General features: G+C 35.6%; 1 protein-coding gene across 2 annotated transcripts in view; it reads left to right on the plus strand.

Moving 5' to 3' along the window:
* The window catches only part of KCTD8 (potassium channel tetramerization domain containing 8), a 268583-nt gene extending 253727 nt beyond the window's left edge, over positions 1 to 14856 (plus strand). Inside the window, exon 2 of one of the 2 annotated variants that reach the window (XM_057546983.1) lies at positions 13097 to 14856. In XM_057546983.1, coding sequence (XP_057402966.1) covers positions 13097 to 13557 — 461 coding nt within the window. In that variant the 3' untranslated portion in view covers positions 13558 to 14856. The remainder of the gene's footprint in view (positions 1 to 13096) is intronic. The other variant, XM_057546984.1, reaches the window with a different exon arrangement.
* Positions 14857 to 21933: the final 7077 nt, after the last annotated feature.

The following is a 21933-nucleotide window of genomic DNA, read 5'->3' on the forward strand; positions in this document are numbered from 1 at the left end:
AATGTCAGAAAAGAAGATTGATGTTACTGCTGTTATTGAAATATTAGGTTTAGACTAAAGTGCACTATGAAGTGACATGAAAAGTTCAAGGCATCCCAACCCTGGCAGAATCTACTCATTATTTAATTAGGCTCCAAAAGCTCTTAGCAAACACATCTGGCCTTTGTCAGAACCTTTCCTGATGAAGAGACACACATCATTGAAAGGTTCAGTCTTAAAGGTGCCTTATTATACCAATCTAATTCTGATATTTTGGAATATATTATAGAATTTGGCAAGTCATGAGTCCTGAGATAATTCCCTCATCTTCTCTGTTTCTTTTCTGCTATAATTCTACATCTTCTTATCTCTTTCTTAATTATTTTCACTCTGGAAATTTTAAAGTGGAATTCACATTAAAATATATAATTTTCATTTAAACCGTACTTGTTTCTTGATCTGTGCCTATCCAGTTAATGTAAAAGAGCCTTTTTTATAGGTCTAAATTTACAAAAATATGTGTTTCAGAAGATATATCAGCATAAGCATTTGTTTCAGAATGGGAAAATCTTACATTTGTTACAGATTTCCTGGTTAAAGTGTTTTGGTCCCAGTAATAATCTCAAGGAACTGAGTTAGAAAGCACAATCTGCATTTTGATACATTTGGACTTCTAATTTTTTTTAAATAGACATGTTATAGCATAATTGAATATTAAAAATGATCTACAGAAATTATCATAGTCAAGTAGAGTTAGACACTTTTATCCCAAAATTTTCACAGATGTGCATCTGAGTTTAATCTTTTCAGGGCTTGAAATTCATGACTAGTTGTAGATCTAGTTTAGGATTTCATGGCTTTGACAATGTTTTCAGGGTTTTTGAGGCAATGCATCTCAGAGCCTAACTCAGCATAAGCTCTGAAGTCAGACATCTGCCTCTGACTCCTGTTTCTGCCACTTCCAAATGTGACCCATCAGGTAATATAACCTCCCTATGCCTCCCTTTCCTCATGTGCAAAATAGTCATAATAGGTGCTTCCTTTATAAAGTTATTGTGAGTTGTAGATACAATGCTAGCATATTGCACTTAGCATGGTGCTTGGTCCATAGTAAGCGTTCAGTAAGTGTTCAATATCAGTACAAACTTTGACTCACTTGGTAAAATATGAACTAAGTATAAAACTGTCCTGCTTGTATTATTATGTTTGCTTCAGCTCATCTCCTTTACTAGTGACACACACAAAAACATGACACATGGTGACATGTTGCTAGGGGATGGTGCAAAACAGTTACTTTACTCCAAAACATCATGATTTTTTAATTTAAGCACATTTACATAATAAAGTAATATCAACTTTGTGTGTGTGTGTGTATCTTTGTGTTTACTTTGCACCCCAGTCTCCTTCTTGAAACAGACCTTTTTCCCCCAGGACTAAGGAATGGATGAGGAGCTAGGTCTGGAACAATAGCAGTGCCTTTCCCACCCTGGTCACAGGTTTTAACACAGGGATGGGGGCCCATGGTCCTGTTAGTAGAATAAAAGTAAATCCTTGACAGGCTTTCAATTGTATGTTTTATTTTTGAAATGATTTGTTCATAAATACACACTGATTATATATTTATTTCTGCCTAACTCATTCTAAATTTCCCCAACTTTTCTGACCAGTAACATAAAATATTTAAGTTTATGCATTAAGCATTAAGCATCAGAGTTTTCCAATGATGAATACAACCATGTCACTCAACTTGCTTCAAGAAGAGAGATTTCAGTTATATTTCAAGGCTATTTGCATCTAATAAAATATCTAAACAGGTTTATAAAAAGGATTTTTCTGGTGAGATTAATATTTTATTCTGTCTAAAATACTTGTCCAACAGGTGGAACTGGCTAGACGGATCACTGAGTCAGACACCACCAACACTGTTAAGGCTTCCTTTCCTCTCTCATTCTCTTCTACTCTAGTTGGGGGCTGGGCACTTAGTCATCTGAAGTCACATCCAAGAGCATTTCACCAGACATGTAAAGGTCTTCTCTTTCTTTCCCCCCATCAACAGTTTAAAATATCCCAGAGATTTCCTGTTGTTGAACTACCCAGGTTGCTTGCCTCCTACCTGTCGTCTTTGCCTTAGAATATGGGGCTGGGTGGGTAAGGTATTATAGTTGTCCCAGTCTAGGTTATAAATATACTCCTTGGGCTCGGAGTCTATTACATAAGATGGTTAGGGATGCCACATATATTTTCAGGCACACATACACACGTACACACACAGGTAATAAAGAATTTACTAAGTATGATACAAAACAGAGATCAACCTATCATTTGCATAGGTGAAGAATTGAAGACAGAAATACACATGGTGTTTAGGATAATACTAATCATCTCTAATTTGGCTTGAATAGGTTGGTAATAGAAAATGAGTTTTGGAGTTTAAACTGGGACCATGTCATGGGAAGTCTTGTTTATGTGGTAAGAAATTTGGATTTCTTTTGAAAGCCATTGTCATTTTCAGAGAACAGATACTATAAGAAGAGCTATGTTTTGGTGATATGTATCTAGGTTCTCAGTGTGGATAACAGGAGGTAGATATTAGAGATGAAAAAAATCTCTAGAATGTCATTTCAGTAGATTCAGTAAGAGGTTAAAAGGTCATTACAAAATATTAATGAGGATCATAATTGTGAGGGTGACAACTGAAATGAGGGAAATGATTGAGATGCTATCAAAGTGCACTCAGTAGGGTAAGGTAAGTGTTCATCTGAGGAAGGAATCAATAGAGGGGTAGGAACAGGAATAATGAAGATGACCAAGATTTCAAACCTGTGAGATTCAGAAGATTGTGGTGCTTTTATAAAAAAGAAAAATAGAAAACGTTAGAGGAGGAACTGGTGTATAGGGGAAAGAATAGTGAGGTCATTCGTCATTTTGTGGCATATGGTGATTGAAGTTTAGATGTCCAGAAAGCGGTAAAATCTGGTGCTAGAACGTCAAAGAATGGGCAGGTGCTAGAGATGTGTATGGAATCAGTTATAGATGAGGGATAGTTTGTGATATATGTATATATATAATGTGTGTATGTAGAGTTGGGAAGGTGAGGGTGAGTAGAAAGAGAAGAGTGTATTGTGGGAACAGATGTGACATCGTTAGGGAACTATAAAATTCATTATGCAAATAATAGTTGATTTACATAATTGGGGAAAACTTAGACTAGACATGATAACTGTTTTCCAAAATCTTAAGGGTTATTATTTGGAAAAGATACAGGATGACATTTTGGCAGAGATTGCAAGAGATTGTATTTTAATCGAGAAACTAAGATCCTATAATTCAGATCCAATATCATCCAGTTATTAAGGATAATACCATGTTCACTTATATAAATGCCATAACTCAGCATCGACCAAGGGCCAGACATCAGACTAAATAGACTTGTGTTAGTTTCCAATGGCTGTTGTAACAAATTACCATAAATTTGGTGGCTTAAAACAACAGAAATTTATTGTCTCATAGTTCCAGAAGGGTGAAGTGCAAAATCATTTTCACCAGGCTGAAATCAAGGTGACAGCAGTGCCACACTGCCTCCAGAGGTTCCAGGGGAAAATTGCCCCTTCCAGCTTCTGGTGGTTGCCAGCATTCCTTGATTTGTAGCCAAATCACTCCAATCTCTGACTCTGCGACCACATTGCATCCTCTTCCTGTATGTGTATGAAATCTCCCTCTAACTCCTTCTTGCAAGGATACCTGTAATTAATTTAGAGTCCAACCGGAAAATCCAGAATAATTTTACCAACCCCAAATCCTTCATCACAACTGCTAAGACTTTGTCATATGAGGTGACATTTACAGGTTCCAAGGATTAGGACGGGATGTCTTTTCTGGGGCCACTTTTCAGCCTACTGTTAGGCTCTTCCTCATACATATCCTTCCTTAAAGCAGTTCTAGGAGGGAGGTACCATCGTTTTAATCCTTCTTAAGCAAAATAGGAAACTGAATCTCAAAGGTACATTTTGGCACATAGCTAGTAGGTGTCAGAACTTTGCTTCAAACACAGTCTTGCTATTTTCAAAGGCTGAGCAGTTTTTCGTTGTCACACAGCATGAAATTAAACCCTGCTGTAAGCATTTATGTTTCCTTTTTCCATTCACTGAATAGCTGTTTCTATAACAGGTACACTTTTATACATCTCAAAGGGAAAAGAGGTGGCACTCACATTATACAGTATGGCAGCTATAAGAAGTGGCATCTCGCTGGCCATTGTTGGAAGTACTTGAAAACGTTTATTGGTAGGAAGGCACTCAGATTCTGAAGAGATCTGACAAACAAAAATCCCCTTAGCTATGACTTTCTGCCGGCAATCACTGCTGCTCCTGGGACCCAAAAGTATTAGCCTGGTTTTGTTTGTTTGTTTGTTTCCTTTTGTTTTGTTTTGTTTTGTTTTTTCCTCCTCACAAACTCTGCTTCCTCTGTTGTCATCAGTTTTTTTCTTTTAGTAGTTTATAACAGGCAAGGATAATTTACAACCAGCATGGGTTTTTGTTCATTTCAATTTGTTATACACAGCACATCCTAAGTGCACCCCAACCTATAGTTACAGGGCTCCTTTTTTATCCTCTCACAGCCATCAGATGTGCTGTGGATACAACCTCTCAATCCTTGCCAAGCACCATGTAGGCATTAAGATCCACAATTTACAGATATGGAACAAGCATGAGTGGGCTTGTGTTCACAAATTTGAAAGCCAGGTAAATTATCCCTCTTATACAGTATGCGCCTGTGATAAAGGAGGTTGTTAGAAGATGGCTACTTCAGCACATGGGGAAAAAGTCAGACATCCATCAATAATCAGGTGTGGTGAATTCAAATGTGGGAACCTGGGAATGAGCAGATCTTAATTTCAAGGTTCAAAAGAAGCCAGGACGTCTTTCTGGAGTTCTTGTTTATTATTTTTATTTTTTAATACAAAATGGGTACATGTGCCACAAAATCTTATCTCCCTTGAGTGAATATGAAGACCAGTTTTAAATGTAGACTTCTTGCAAGGTGTTGGTAAACATTTTGCATGTGACAGGGATTCTGAATGGGCAAGTGAACACTTAATGCCTTTTTTCCTAGGCATATTTATGTGCAAGCATCAGGTACAATCACATAAGTGATGTAGAATTCTCTGCACAACAAAGAAAAATGTCTTTCCTTATTATATGTGGTTCCCCAAAACTTTTCACTTCTCTTTTGTAACCTGAAGGAGATAACATAGGGACTTTCTCAAAAGAATACTTTCACTTACTAGAGAGACTGTGAGGTCCTTCTTGTAGATCACTGCAGAAAGTTCATATCTTCACCCTTATTTTTTGTTTGTTTTTGTTGCACCCTATGAGCTTAGTTATACTTGGGTTTATCTTTTTTAGTTAAAACAAAACAAAACTTCTTTGGGGATAAAAAATTCCCTATGTGCTTAGACATTCTTTTGTAGATTATACTAATTTCACTTAATTCAGTTCAATAGTTACTGAATAATTATGAGCCTTGTCATGGGGGTGGAGCTCCAGGAAATACAAAGATAAAATAAAATCTCTGTTCCATAATGACTAACATAGATTGTATGAGTGTTTGTGTGTGTGTGTTGTGGGGCAGAACTCAGGGATGCAAGTTAAAATTAGTATAGAAATAACTATTATTTGAGACAAGATAAGCTCAATACTTGGTAGATTCAAACAAAGTGCAGTGGGTCGTTAGAGAGCAAGAAATAACAAGAAATCACATCCAAATGTGAGAATGGAAGGTTTGATGCTGAAAGCACCATTTGGAACAGGCTTTGAAAGTGTTACTTTCCTTTGGAGCAAGGAAGGTATACAATTCAGAAGGAGGGAAATAAGCATGGATAAAGCAAGGCATTTACCAGGAACAATAGGTGTATTTTGGCTGATATATGGGGAGCATTACAAGATAGGCTGCAATAATCATTTGGGTCACACTGAGGACAGTTTTCTGTGCCAAAATGTGGCACAGAGTTTTCTTTCTGTGTGCAAAGGAACTATTTAGAAGGTTTTTGTACATGGAATTAGACTTTAGGAATATTTATTTAGCAATGATGTAGGGAATAGTTTGAAATCGAACTAAAATGGAGTCAGAGAACTGGTTAAGAGACAGTAGGAAATAATGAGAAACCAGTTTATAAGTGGTGAAAATGGGAATAGAAATGAAGGGGTAGTTTCAAGTGCCAGTGTAAGAGCAGAATTAACAAGACTTGGAAAATAATTGGAAATAAAAGATTAATCCATTGGGTAATCAAAGGTAACTTGGGTATACCAGGTGACTGGTACATAGTAGCTGCTCAACAAATGTTTATCAAATTGAAATGGAGTTTTTCCCTTCTTGACTCAACTGCTTAATACTTAGAGGCATGTGGTGCTAATATTTAAGACAGATTGGTTCATTCTGTTCAAGTACCACATAACCATTCACACACCACTGAGTTTAGTACTATTAAAGGGTAATTTCCCTTCTGGGAATTGTGCCTGTGGAAGACACATTTTACATATTCAGTCTTTTTTATCATCACTAGGCAGGTAAAGAGATTAAAATAAAAAGTTTTTTCAAGTGTGCAGTTATCCACATAGACCTTATTTGGAAATCCCTGTGTATTCTGAGAAAAAAAAATGGAAGTACTATTACTGAATGTGTCTACACCCAGCACTACCCAGTAGTGTCGTGCCTTTTTTAAAGATAAAAATATTAATGATTAATTTCTGTATGACACTATTCACCCAAATGACTTAGAAAAGCTATCATTTCCTCCTTTTTCTATCAGTGTAATAAAACCCAATGTAATTAATTGAAAACCCCATTTTGCCCAGTTTTACAAGTTTTGGCCCATTGTGATGCCTTCAATGTAGTATATTTTGTTTAATGTAATGTTTTTACTATTACTTTTAATTCATACATTTTAATAACTCAAAAGAGAGCGTTTGTGTTTTATTTTCTCAAAGTTCCTTTTTGGACATGAGAATTTAATACTTAATAGGCTCTCAAATCACTTATAGAGAACTTTACAGCAAAATTGCTTTGACATCTATTATCTCCTTTCTTATTATGGCTATATGACTAGGAATTACTATTCTTATTTCATTTTTAATAGACTAAAAAACTGAGGCTTAGAGAAGTAAGTGACTTGCCTGCAATTCATATGTTCATAGGTACTATGTGTGGAGCCAAAATTAGAATGGAAATATTTGGATTCCTCAGTCAGTACTGTCAATATTCAGATAAACAGCTATGCCATACTATAGCCAAATAGCACTGGATGTTTATTCTGTATAATAATAATAATGAACACTGTGAGCATTTACACATGCCGGGCGCATCCTGAGTACTTCACATGTGCTAGCTCATTGAATCCTTGCTGCAACTCCGTGAAGTTTAAACATGAGAAAACAGAGGCCCAAAGAAAGTAAGTAACCTGGCCAAGAAAGCACACCTAGTAAGTCCTTGAACTAGGATGTGAGCTCAGCCAATCTGCACTGTGTTGCCTTAAGCATCATTCTCATTGCTGGCGTTTCAGTGACAAGGATAGATTTAATGAAACAAATGTAAGTTGGTAATGTCTTCTAGAACTACCCTTCCTATCAATGAACGTGGAAGAAAGTTATTCTTGAACCCTGTAATTCTGTGAAGTACTTAAGTAGAAATCGAATTTGTTTCTCCATTCTAAGAGGTAATTTCTATTAACGGGGACTCTTTCATGTTTTATATTTAATATTTGATTAGAATTTTACTACATGGAAAAGTCTTTCCTATTCATTATATAACTTAGAATTATAGACCTTTATAACATAAATGAATCTAGGGGCCAAGCCAAAAATTTTAACCAGCAAGACCAAATATTAGAGAGGTGATGTGACCAGCACAAAGTACTTGCCTAGAGAGGCTGAGACAAGCTCAGACTCAGATCTTCCAAGGCTTTTCCCACAGTGAAGAAAGGTGCAAGCATAATAAAGGAACAGAATGTAAGTTATGTGTGTGTGCATGTGTGTACTGACTGCTCTTTTAAAAATTAGTTGTGGAGCAGCATGACCTAGGTAGCTGGCTTGCAGGTCTCCTAGGTAAGGCTATAAATCCCCCTGAAAGACAATCAACTCCTGGATGAAAATCCTAGTCTATTTAGTGGCACATAGCCAAATGAGATGTGGAAGATTTAATTTTCCAAATGCTTTTTGGAAAGTTTCTAGCTGCACATATATATTAGACTTTTAAATAACTAATTCCTTTTTAAAGTTAAATCTTAAATAGGTGTGAGATTTGCTTGTTCACTGATTTGTTGCCTATTCTAATAATTATTCATTAGTCTCTTTATGTGATAGAAGAAAGCCCAGCTGGTTAAGCCACCAAATCATACTTCATTTTCTTTTCTTATGCTGTCTGATTGGTGCTGCAACTCAAAGGGCAAAATGCTTTTAGGAAGATCACTTAGATATATATTTGATTATATTATTATCGGAAGAAACACAGAGAAGTTTCTGACAATCATGCTGTTCCCATATATACAGGACTTAGTGCTATTTAAATTATTGTTCATGTTGTGCTTAAGGCATTTCAAGTGGCTTTGGATCATTGAATGGAATGACGTAAAGTTTTAAACTATCCCTGGAAGCCTACAATTAGCAGGCATCCACAGAAAACTAAGCAACTAGAGTAAATTATTATTTCCTCTTAATTCATTTATTTTTCTTACATTTCATGTCATAAAAAACACATAAATCATTTTATTGTTATATCTTAGTCCCAATTTCAATCCACTGTTATCAGTAATGATTTAAAGTATGCTTAATCAAATAGCAATTATAATATATAATATGTTATGCATCATCAAAAATTCTGACATAAATCAAAAGGAGACTATTACCCTTAATGATTTATACAAAGAACTATCATAGTATTCTATACATTCAAAAGTGGGTTCTTCAAAAAATTAAAAATAGAACTAACATATGATCCAGCAATTCCACTCCTAGATATTTACCCAAAGAAAATGAAAATACTAACTAGAAAAGATGCATGCACCTCTATATTCATTGCAGTATTATTTGCAATAGCCAAGATGGGGAAGGAACCTGAGTGCCAATCAATAGATGAATGGCTAAAGAAGATGTGGTATATATATATATATATATATATATATATATATATATATATATGAGGGAGATTAAGAGGTACAAACTTCCAGTTGCAAAATAAATGACTCACAGGTATGAAATGTACAATGTGGGGTATATAGTCAATAACTATGTAATATCTTTGTATGGTGACATAAATAGACTTATTGTGGTGACTACTTTGGAATGTATAGAAATATTAAATCACTATGTTGTGTAACAGGAACTAACATAGCTCTGTAGATCAATTACACTTCAAAAACAAACCAAAAATTGTGGACAAAATTAAGTTATGCATTTTCTCTTAAGCAAACATCTGAACCTATTTGGTCTCTTGATTGAGAGTCCACCTTGCCAAAGATAACTTAAGAAGTAGGAGGGATGAGAAATAAAAGTGTATATTTATTAATTCTTGTTAATATCTGTACCTATTCCAAGTTCTTTTTTGGAAAAAAAGGCCATAGAAAATTCAGCTTCCCACCTCCATTTTTTTTCATAGAGTTTAAAGTCTATAGTGGAAGATATTCTACAGTGCAGCATTCATTTTAAACACTTTATGTTATAAAATACCATAAAATAGCCTGTGAACGTCACTGGAGCACCCACTGTGTGCTTCCTTTAGATCCCAGCACAGTGCCTGGAACGTAGTGGTGCTCAATAAAATTCTGTTGGCTAAACTGATCAATGCCTTCTTCAAAGAAGTCTTCCTTGAGTTTCCATCTTATACTACAAACAAGAGCAATCCATTTCCATCATAAATATGTTGCATCCTACTGTATTGTGGAGTCTGCATTTGTTTGTGTGTATTTTGGGGAGGGGATGGGGAAGAGTCTTATTTCCATGAATAAATTATAATGCCATTAGGCATAATAACTGTATATAATTTATTTAGTTAACACATGGACTTTATATAGCTCTGTATATAAACAGCTAGCCTATCTCATTAAACAGTTTTTCCCCAGTGAATAAAAACAGAATGAACCATTTGCTTTGGAGGTACCTAGTATCCTCTTTCTGTACTGTCTTCCTCTCTGATGTTATTACTTTTCTGCCTGGGTATCTTTATCTAATGCTCTATTGCCCTGCCTATTAACAGGAAACAATTTCTCATTAATCATTTATCCTTAAACATAAATTGGTTTTCCCAGGTATTTGCAATTTAATCCTTTAGTCATTATTGGGAATGAAAATCTTAGATTCCTCTATGGAGATTTCTGGTTAAAGAAATGCAGAAGATTGACAGAAAGGGTAAAAACCATTTACTTATATCCTACATTTTACTAGGCTGGTGGGCATCATGCCAGCTTGGGATCACATTCTGCCATTAAGCTAATTAGATAAGCAGATGCTATACCTCCTTCACCACTCTGACCTCTATATAAATACATACATACAAACCCTTCAGCAAACTTAAAATCTCCAGAGATGGGACTGAACATCTGTACATTTTTTTAAAAATTACAATGATATACTCTCAATGTTGAGAATTACTGTACTAGACCCTTTTGTATGGTATTTTATTTAATCTCAAAATAACCCTATGAGGGAAGTACTACTACTACCACTTTATAGATAAGGAAATTGAGACTTAGAGAAGCTAAGTATCTTGCTCAAGGCCACAAGACTATTTGCCAGAGAGCTGGAATTTGATTCCAGTTCAGTAGGACTTCAAACTCACTCCCTTTTCAGTATTATTGCCACTAAAACCTGGCACCACTAAAAAAAAAACTGATCCTACAAGTAACACCCTTCTAGTCAATGAATGGTTAATGACCGTTATGGGTCTATCAGTCAAGGTCCCAGAAGAAAGAGAAGGCATATCCAATTGAGTAATTTGAGCACAGTTGAATATTGTCAGTTTATAACAGTGTAGGCAATACCTTCATGCCAGTTACAGTGGAAATGGTTGATACCTGTAGGCCTGAAGATGTGAGCCTAGTCTAATGGAATCCAGAAAGAGGGGTGGCAGAGGGAAGGGGGGAAGGTGAGAGAAGTGGAGAGAGCTGCCAGACAGGGCTGTGCCTTTTGGTCCAAAGATGAAACCAGATCACAGAAATCCTGGGGGTGAGGTCAGGTAGTGTATGATCTTGCCAGTCTTTATCACTGGTTGAATCCAACTGAAAACCACAAGGCAGGGGAGCCTAAGGACGTGGTTTGTGCCCATATCAGCCACTAAAGACAGTGGAGGGTACGGAATGGATGTGGGTAAGTCAGCAAGGAGTATTAGAAAGTGCATCTTCTCCACCCCCATCCCTCAGATTCACCCCCTTTCTCTCTTACCATAAATGAAAATGGCAGAGACTTAAAGGAAACAACTGTTTGTGTCTGTTTTCTTTAATCCATGGTTGCAAATGCTTCTGAAATGTATTAGTGCACTTTCTTACTAAGCTTTCATAAGCATCTGCATTTGTTCTGCTTTTACTGTATTGTGGACAAAGGAAGTATGAAATATTGGTTAAGACCGTCTCTCAAATAGGTACACATTCTTTAAAGTTTTTTGGATTTTTTGTATGTTTTTGGTTAGGTTAATTCAGATAGAGTTTACATACAGAAAAACCCATCCATTTTAGCTCTGCAATTCTGTGTTTTCACAAATGTATACAGTCCTGTATTTAACTCTACAGTCAAGATATAGAATATTTTCATCACTCCAAAAGGTTCTAAAGCTTTTAAAAATCTTTAATCCCACTCAACTAAATGTCTGGTATCAATATTTTTTCTTCTGATTTTAAATAGGAAAATTGGTGATAACACCAACAGTGGTAGTACATAATAAGTGCTATTATGAAAAGTGTTTTTGTTGGTTTTTTCCTCACCTTCTGACTAATATAAACTATTCATATTGGTTATTAACTCAATTCATATATATTAGATTGAGGAAAGGCTCATAATCTTGACTGCATGTTGAAATCACCTGAATTTATTAAATGACCTGGTGGTCAGGTAGCATCTCATTAAAGCAGGATGTCTGGGGTTAAGACCAAGGCATCAATAATCTAAGCTTTCCAAGTAATTCCATATGTGGCTAAAGTTGAAACCTCTGAATTAGATCAGTTGTTCTCAATTCTGGCTGCACAGCAGAATCCCCTAGGCAATTGCTTAAAATATTGATGCTTTTCCCTTCAATTCTGATTTATATAACTTGTTCATAAAAGTTGACTACAAGAAAAAAATAAGATTTGGGTAACTTATATTTGTTAATGGTTGGGCTCCAGTTAAATCAAGGTTTTATTATAGTTCTGGGTATGTGGTGGTATTCAATAAATGTTAGATGGAGGTCCTAATCCCACAGCAGGGTCAAAGAGAATAATATATGCTCCCTCTTGGAAATAAACTGCCTGTGTATTTGAAATAATTATCTTGGCAAACTATCACTTTCTGAAAATTGTCCTCCTAGGTAATTTACCTCAAATGGTAAGCCTTGAAATTTAAGAGAATGATATATTTCAACCCTATTTTTCAGCATAATATTAGGCACATATATATCTTACATCACTTTCATAATTCTCTCCAAGGAAATAGACAGGAAGCAAGATTAAGAGATGGAGGGTAAGATTTAAACCAGCCTCTCTCTTGGAAGCACAAATGATGCTATTGCACTTCTGGGCCTGGAGAATGCTGCTACTTTGTAAAATAGAGCAATGGTACTTTCTGCTTTTATAATGGTGAAATACATATGCAAAGGACAACTAATGCCATTCGCTAAAGCAGGAATGAACTGTCTAATCTATAAATGCTCATCAAGCAAACCTCCCGAATTTTATTGTTATAAATAATTAATCACCATGTTGCATGTTTCAATAAACATTAACAACACCAGGTGTTGTATTTAATCCTTCAAATATAAACTAGTGCAACAAACGGCATTTTTCTTAAATGTTCTTGGTTTAATATAAAAAGTATAAAGCTTGTTTAATTCGACCTTCCCACTTCTTACTCAGTTTTTCTACTCCTTTTTTCCTTTTTAGGACCATCTCAGAAAATAGTGTCACCTAAACAAGAGCATGAAGATAGGAAACATGACAAAGTCACAGATAAAGGAAGTGAGAGTGGGACTTCCTGTAATGAGCTCTCCACTTCCAGTTGTGACAGCCACTCAGAGGCAAGCACTCCCCAGGACAACCCACCCAGTGCCCAGCAGGCGACAGCTCACCAACCTAACACCTTAACATTGGATCGTCCTTCCAAAAAAGCACCTGTGCAATGGATGGCCCCACCAGACAAACGCAGAAACAGTGAACTGTTTCAGACACTCATCAGCAAATCCCGGGAAACCAATCTTTCCAAAAAGAAAGTCTGTGAGAAGCTAAGTGTGGAAGAAGAAATGAAAAAGTGTATTCAGGATTTTAAAAAAATCCACATTCCAGATTATTTTCCAGAGCGCAAACGCCAGTGGCAGTCTGAACTGTTACAGAAGTATGGGTTATAGTAATTATCACATTCCTGCAGTATTTCAATGATGTTCAGTGTTTACTACGGTGTCACCACCTGACTGTGTACTAACAATGGTCAGTGTGATTCTTGCTGCTCTTCCTTTTTGTGAACAGTGGATGTGGGACAGTATTTTCTTTCATTCTTTTTGTTGTTGTTGTTGTTTTTAGAAATATGATTTTTAAAAAAGAAGACTAATAAATGTTGAATCAAATGGTGTTCCTGATTCAAACCATTTTGCAAGAATGAAAGTAAAACGTGCATGACCAAGAAGCTTAGGATCTTGATTTTTGAACTGTGGTCATGTTTGTCATTTTGTAACTCACCAAAAACAAATCATCATATCACTCCAAATAGAGTGACAATATGGATGGAGCTACATCAAGTAAAATGTTAGATCATGGTTTTGGGACCCAAATCCAAAACTGTTTAAATGTTAATGCAATAAAACAAGTATTACTTTTGCATGAGCACAGTGTTACAAATAATTCGCAAGACGTAGGGAAGATTTGTTTGCTGCTTAGAAAGAAAAAAAATATGAAAAAATAGCAAAAAAAAAAAAGAGAAAGGTTCAGGCAAAGCCTATAGATGTAAGCTGTCTAGGAGATTGAATCTTATTTTTTCTGGATCTGTGATTTTTTTGTGTATGTGTATGGTGTTCTGTATGTTAAGGTGATGTAAATATGCCTTATAATCTTGTGTTATGACACTGACATTCATCTATTAATGCTAGTCATGATTATTTCTGTGAAATGAGTCCTTACATCAGGCTGTGAAAATTGGTATAATGATGCTCTGAAAGATCTGACTATAATGTTAATCAAAATAATTGAGGGAAATAGTAAAGAGCTTTATGTATTTTATTTTAAAAAAGGAAAATATATTAGAATTCCTTGATCTCTATTGACTCTTCTTTTAAAATATTCAGTTGTTATATTGTCTTCAATTTTCCTTTAAAATCCCAAACTGGAGAGTGATATGTTCAACCTTAATGTTGATAAGCTAGAGACTTGCTTCCAGGACATGGAAGCAAACTAAATGTCCATCGACAGATGAATGGATAAAGAAGATGTGGTACATATATACAATGGACTATTAGCCATCCAAAGGAATGAAATTGGGTCATTTGTAGAGATGTGGATGGACCTAGAGTCTGTCATACAGAGTGAAGTAAGTCAGAAAGAGAAAAACAAATGTTGTATATTAATGCATACATGTGGAATCTAAAATAATGGTACAGATGAACCTATTTGCAGGGCAGGAATAAAGACGCAGACATAGAGAATGGACATGCGGACATGGGGGGAAGGGGAGGGTGGGATGAACTGGGAGATTAGGATTGACATATATACACTACCATGTGTAAAATGGATAGCTAGTGGGAACCTGCTGTATAGCACAGGGAGATAAGCTCTGTGCTCTGAGATGAACTAGATGGGCGGGATTGGGGGGTGGTTTGGGAGGGAGATCCAAGAGGGAGGGGATATAGGTATACATATAGCTGACTCACTTCATTGTACAGCAGAAACTAACACAACATTGTAAAGCAATTATACTCCAATTAAAAAAGAAAAAGATTAAAAAAAAAAAACTATATCTACTAAGGAGTCAGAGTCACTTCCAAAGATACCTCCCAAAACAAAGAGAGAGGGGAGAAATTATCCTAGCTTCCCACATTCCAATTTCCCACGAACACTTTCCATTGTCCCAATATAAGTAGAAGCAGTTGGCAAAGGAGCCTAGGAAAATTAATTTAATAGAGGTGATCCCCCTGTGATACAAAGCCTAGCAGTGAAAGGCAGGGAATAGATCTGAAGAACACTTCACATCCTACTCTATTTTTTCCCAACACAAAACTTCAAATAGAATTGCAATGGTAAGAATTTGGTAAATGAGGACTATTTCAGATCTTCATAGCTGTACCATAAGTGAAGTGATGCCACTAAGATTGTCTATCCTTACAGTCCTTCTTAGTAAATTAGAACCTGTTTCAATAATAGTCTATTGAGCACTTACCATACACCAAACATTTGGCTCAAAGGTTAACAACATATTCAAGAAATACAAGTTACTAGCCATTGCCCTTGGGAAGAAGCTTATGGTCTGATTCTCCCAAATCATTACACTTTCACCAGAGGCTAGATCCTGGCTGGTCCCAACTGGGTTTACAAGAGAATCAAGGGAGGAAGCTAGAATGAGGACTCTTCCCTGAAGAAAAGGAGACTCTGAAATTTAAAGATGAGTTAGACTAAAACTGCTGTATAAAACTTCTTTTCCAAAGAATCAGGAGATAAAAATCTGGAGGACCACCATAAGTCAAAAAAGCTGGAAAGGCATTGAAGTTGAGTATTTTTGGAGAATACCTTTTGTTTGATATACAGTATTTACTTAACTTGTGACCTGATGTTTTATTATTAGTTCAAGTGGAAACATAAACTGAGTACTAACTAAGATGAGAAAAGGAAATAAAAGTGAAATTATGAGATTTTAAATTTTGGAAAAATGGAGTAGATATACTTTCCCTTATTTCTCCCACTAAGTAGAACTGAAAACCCTGGACATTACATACAAACACACTTAAGAGGCTCTGAAAGGCTCATAAAAGAAGGAAAGCTGGCTAGAAACAATGGGACCAAAAAACAGCATGGTGACGGAATTTCTTGGGTTTTCTTTTTGTCTGTATATCGCTGAAGCTGGTAACCCAGAAATACTAACAGGTGCAGAAAAAGCAAGGCCCAACAAAATCCTGCTCTCTCTAGCCAAAGGACCAGGAAAGGTGCAACTTAGCAAGACAGAAAACATTTATATAACAGCTGCTGTGCTGTGTCAGGTTGCAGGTAGGTGGACACAATTGTATTGCATAGTCATTTTAAGGCTCCCTACTTTTTTTAAAGACCTTAAGAGCAATTTTAGGTTCACAGCAAAATTGAGAGGAAGGTACTGAAATTTCCCGTGTACCCCTTACCCTCCAATATGCACAGCCTCCTGCATTATCAACATCCCCCATCAGAATTGTACATTGATATAATTGATGAACCTACATTGATGCATCATTATCACCCAAAGTCCATAGTTTACATTATTGTTCACACTTAGTATTTTACGTTCTGGGGGTTTGGATAAATGCATAATGACACATATCCATCGTTATAGTATCACACAGTATTTTCACTGACCCCCTAATCATCTGTGCTCTGCTTATTCATTCCTCACCCTTCCCCCAACCACTGGCAACTGCTGTTCTTTTTACTGTCTGCATAGTGTTGTCTTTTTCAGAATGTTATAAAATTGGAATCATACAGTACATAACATTTCCAGATTTGGCTTCTTTCACTTAGTAATATGCATTTAAGGTTCCTCCATGTCGTCATGGCTTGATAGCTCTTTTTTTTTTTTTTTTTTTTTTTAGTGCTGAATAATATTCCACTGTCTGTATTTACCACAGTTTATTTATCCATTCACCTACTGAAGGACAACTTGGTTCCTTCCAAGTTATGGCAACTATGAATAAAGCTGCTATAAACATCCATATATAGATTTTTGTTTGGATGTAGTTTTCAACTCCTTTGGGTATATACCAAAGAGTGTGATTACTAGATCATGTGGTAAGTGGATATTTAGTTTTGTAAGGAACTGCCAGACTGTCTTCCAAAGTGGCTATACCATTTTGCATTCCCACCAGCAATGAATGAGAGTTCTTGTTCCTTCACATCTTCATCAGAATTTGGTATTGTCAATGTTCCAGATTTGGCCCATTCTAATTGGTTTGTAGTAGTATCTCATCATTTTAATTCACACTTCCCTGATGACGCATAATGTGGAGCATCTTTTCATATGCTTTTCTCCCACCTATATGTCTTCTTTGGTGGGATGCCTGTTAATGTCTTTGACCCATTTTTTAATCCAGTTATTTGTTTTCTTATTGTTGAATTTTAAGCATTCTTTATGTATTTTGCATAACAGTCATTCATCTGATATTTCTTTTGCAAACATTTTCTCCTAGTCTGTAGCTTGTTTTCTCATTCTCTTGACATTGTCTTTCACAGGTAGAAGTTTTTAATTTAATCAGGTCCGGCTTATCAGTTATTTCATTCATGGATTGCGTTTTTGGTGTTACATTAAAAAAGTCATTGTCATACCCAAGATTTCTCCTGTGTTATCTTCTAGGAGATTTACAGTTTTGCATTCTCCATTCAGGTCTGTGATCAATTTTGAATTAATTTTTGTGATGGGTGTAAGGTCTGTGTTCAGATTCATTTTTTGCATGTGGATGTCCAGTTGTTTTAAAACCATTTGCTCCACTGTGTTGCCTTTTCTTCTTTGTCAGAGATCAGCTGACTATATTTATATGTGTCTATTTGGGGGATCTCTATTTTGTTTAATTGATCTATTTGTCTTTTTTTTTTTTTTTTTAACAATACCACATTTTCCTGATTACTGTAGCTTTATGGTAAGTCTAGAAGTTGGATCACATCAGTCCTCTAACTTTGTTCTTCTCTTTCCATATTGTGTTGGCTATTTTGAGTCTTTTCCCTCTTTATATAAACTTTAGAAACAGTTTGTTGATATCCACAAAAACCTTGCTGGGATTTTTATTGGGATTGCATTGAATCTACAGAACAAGTTGAGAAGAACTGACATCTTGACAATGTAGACTCTTCCTATCCATGGGCATGAAATATCTCTCAATTTATTTTGTTCTTATTTGATTCAGTTCATCCGAGTTTTGTAGTTTTCCTCATACAGAGCTTGTACATATTTTGTTAGATTTATACCTAAGCTTTTCATTTTAGGGAGTGCTAATGTTAATGGTAGTGTGTTTTTAATTTCAAATTCCCCTGTTCATTGATAGTATATCGAAGTCCCCCACTTTTTGAAAATATAATCCAAAAACTTTAGTATCACATTATAGGCCCTCAATAAAGTGGCTTCATATCAATTTACCTTTGTTTGACAATAGACCACTTCCAAAACTTAGTGGCTTAAAAAAACAACCACCATTTATCAGCTCATGATTCTGAGAATCGGCAATCTGGACTGAGATCAGCTGGGCTGTCCTTCCACTGATCTCACCTGGCCTTACTCATCCGGACAATCTACCGATAATTTATCAGTGGTCAAATAAACTATAATGGTCTCACTCCATATTTGGCATTGACAGGTTTCAATCAAGGTGCCTCAATTCTCTACATATCCTCTCCAGATATCTGACTGAGATTTGTTCACACTTGGTTGTTCCAAGAATGTAAGACAGGAGGTTCCAAGGATCTCGAGGCCTGGCTCCAAACTCATACAACATCACTTACCCTGCATTCTTTTGGTCAAAGCAAGTCATTTCAAATTCAAGGGATATGGAAATACACTATACCTCTTAATGGGAGGAGCAACAAAGAATTTGTGGCCATTTGTAATCTACTCTAGAACCAATCCATCCTTTGCAGATTCACAACCAGAAGCAAACTGCACACCAGTTACTAGTGATTTGCTAAGACTCTACTGCACCCGGAAGTCACCTTCCCCCCCACAAAATGCACACAAACTTCTTCATTCACATTTGAAATCTTTCCCATACTGCATGTTACAGTTCAAATACCACCTACTTTCCAAAGCTTTCTTTAATCCTTAAGGACAGAATTATTAATCATTCCATTCTCAGAAATATCAGAGCACTTTAAAAACATCCTCTTTTGCTGTACATATTATTTATGTTCTATAATATATAAGAGTAATGATATACATTTGTATTTTCCACTGTTCTGAAATATTTTTCATATAGGTTAAGCTCTTACTTTTCTTTGTATGAGGGGACACAATTAAGTAGACAGCTTCTGGCACACAGTAGGTATGAATGATTTTGGCAAACAAGGAAACATCCTTTTCAATGTAAGAATTTCCTTAACAGTCCTTGGTAGGTACTCTTCCTGCCTCACTAGGCTTGCTAAAAGCTATTTTACAATGTTTTCAGGCCAAATCCCACTCATTGGTCCTACATTTCTAATCCCTCATGAGAGATTAATCAAAAGACTATTTTTAAAATATTTCATAGTTTGTTCCAATTTGGATGAATGTGATTTAAGCATCTCCTGCTAGAGATGCAATCACCAGGCCTTAAAATTATTTCTTCTCCTCCACATTGTTTACCTTTGTTTGCCATAAAGTAAACATAACCTGTGACCTTGTATATTAGTGTTTTTAGTATAGATTAGTTAAGCAAATATTACCAAAGTATTATGTTCATTAAAAAAGGATGTAATTTGGAAGAGTTTCTTACAAAACCCTTAAACATAAATCTATTTTTTTTCAATTTTTTTCTCCCTCTCTATTCTACAGTCCCCAAAGTATTCACTTTGAAGCATAACATACAGAGGTTAAAAGAGTCACACAACTGCAGGGTTGAAAGAATCTTAAAAGTCATGTGAAATTTCTATATAAATGAATTCAAAGTAATCTATGCCTGTTTCTAGTTTGCCTACTATGGGCAAAGCACTTTATCAGATATGTTAAATATACAGCAGTGAATAAACAATAATAAAATTGGATTTAATATCAATTTTGCAATGTGTACACAATGACCTTGATTAAGGGTATGCAGTGGGTGGGCTATACTGCCTTTACACATAAAGGCATAAATATTGCTACATAAGTTTAGAGGAAAGAAACAGCTTTACAGTAGAAGTGGAATTTGAACTGGGACTTGAAAGGGAATTTGAATTTGTACCTATAAGGATGTTGAAAATGGAACTGTATAAGGAAAGAAAAAAGTCTATAAGTTTAAATATGTAAGAAGACTGGAGCAGATGAAGATATTCCAGAAAAATATTTATAAAAATAGTATTGTAGATACTTCCAAATACAACTTTTTAAAATGAATATATCATTCTTCTGTTGAAGAATATATTAATGAAGAATATTTTAATAAGAATCTCCTTGTTCAGGATTATATTCTCATGAGTAAATTCTTGTTATACCCACCTACTTTCTTTTTCTCTTTGGCCCCCAGTTTCCGATTGCAGCCGCAGGCACTAAGGTAGATGCAAATTAAGTTTTCTTTAAAATGCTGTTAAGAGACCAAATGGAAAATGATTAGTTAAAACTAATGAAAAGAAAAATCAGAACTTAGACCAACAAAATATTTTTTATCGCGGAGGAGTATTTTAATACTAACGTTGTTTAGAATTGCCAGTGCATTGTAATAATAAAAAGGAGATTAATTTATAGTCGTGTTATTGGCATTTTAAAATTATCTACTTTTATTGCCTGCACCTGGGGCAAATTGCTCCCATCACCTTTGTTTGATATTCATTGCAGTTAAATGCAGAAGACAGACTAGAAATTACAGTATAGTTTAACAGGTGCTGAGCTAGGAGTATAAAGGACTCTCTCTACTGCAACTAAAGGTTCACACCTTCATCCTTTTCATTTCAGCTACAGGAATAAGGACTACACTGGTCTGCCTTCAATCTTTCCCTGTCAGTCCATTCTTCATGCTGCTAGAAATGTGATCTTCCTACAACACAAATTTTTCATATTGTCTTGCTTAAAACTTTTTATCTCTCTGCCTATTAGGAAAAAAATTTACTTTATATGATTAATAAAGTCCACCATTTTCTGCCTCCTCTTTTTCTCCAGTTTTATCATCATGTTCCCACATGTATAAATGCACACACACACACAAACACACATTATTTTTTCCATCTAACTACTTCTAACGCCCAAGAAGAATTTGCCGCTTCTTTCTTTGTGCCCACAATTGTAATATTTATTATGTCAGGGACAAAATTTGTTAACTTGTGTGAATGTTCCTCCCTCTGCCCCTCCCAAAGATGAAGATTTTCCAGCTCAGTCCTCACATATTTGGTGATATAGAATAAAAGAGATTGAGAATACAAGAAACACAGCACACACCCCATTCCTAGAACATTTTTCCTCTTTCCTCTTAGCTTTGTTTTCATGGCAGAATAAATAATAAAAATAAAATATCACCATTTTGCAAACCTTAGTGAAATAATGGATGTAAACAGTAGTCATCCATGGCTGCTAAAATTATTTATGAAAGGATAATGAAAAACTTTATAATGGGTGAATCAGGCTAATAGTATCTGATCCAAATCTTATCGTCATGTTTAGAGAGACAGCACAGCACCAGCTATGATGTATTCTTACCAAAATCATTAGAGCCGAATCTGACAGGTCTCTAGATCTAGCTGCCAGTTTGCTGGGAAAACGGGGGATAAAGAAACTTTTTTTTTTTTTTAAGATTTTTTTTTTTTTTTTTTAGAAATTCACGTTCTTATATTTATTTATTTATTTATTTATGACTGTGTTGAGTCTTCGTTTCTGTGCGAGGGCCCTCTCCAGCTGCGGCAAGTGGGGA

Source organism: Balaenoptera acutorostrata, chromosome 5 (assembly GCF_949987535.1).
Source record: "Balaenoptera acutorostrata chromosome 5, mBalAcu1.1, whole genome shotgun sequence".
NCBI lineage: Eukaryota > Metazoa > Chordata > Mammalia > Artiodactyla > Balaenopteridae > Balaenoptera > Balaenoptera acutorostrata.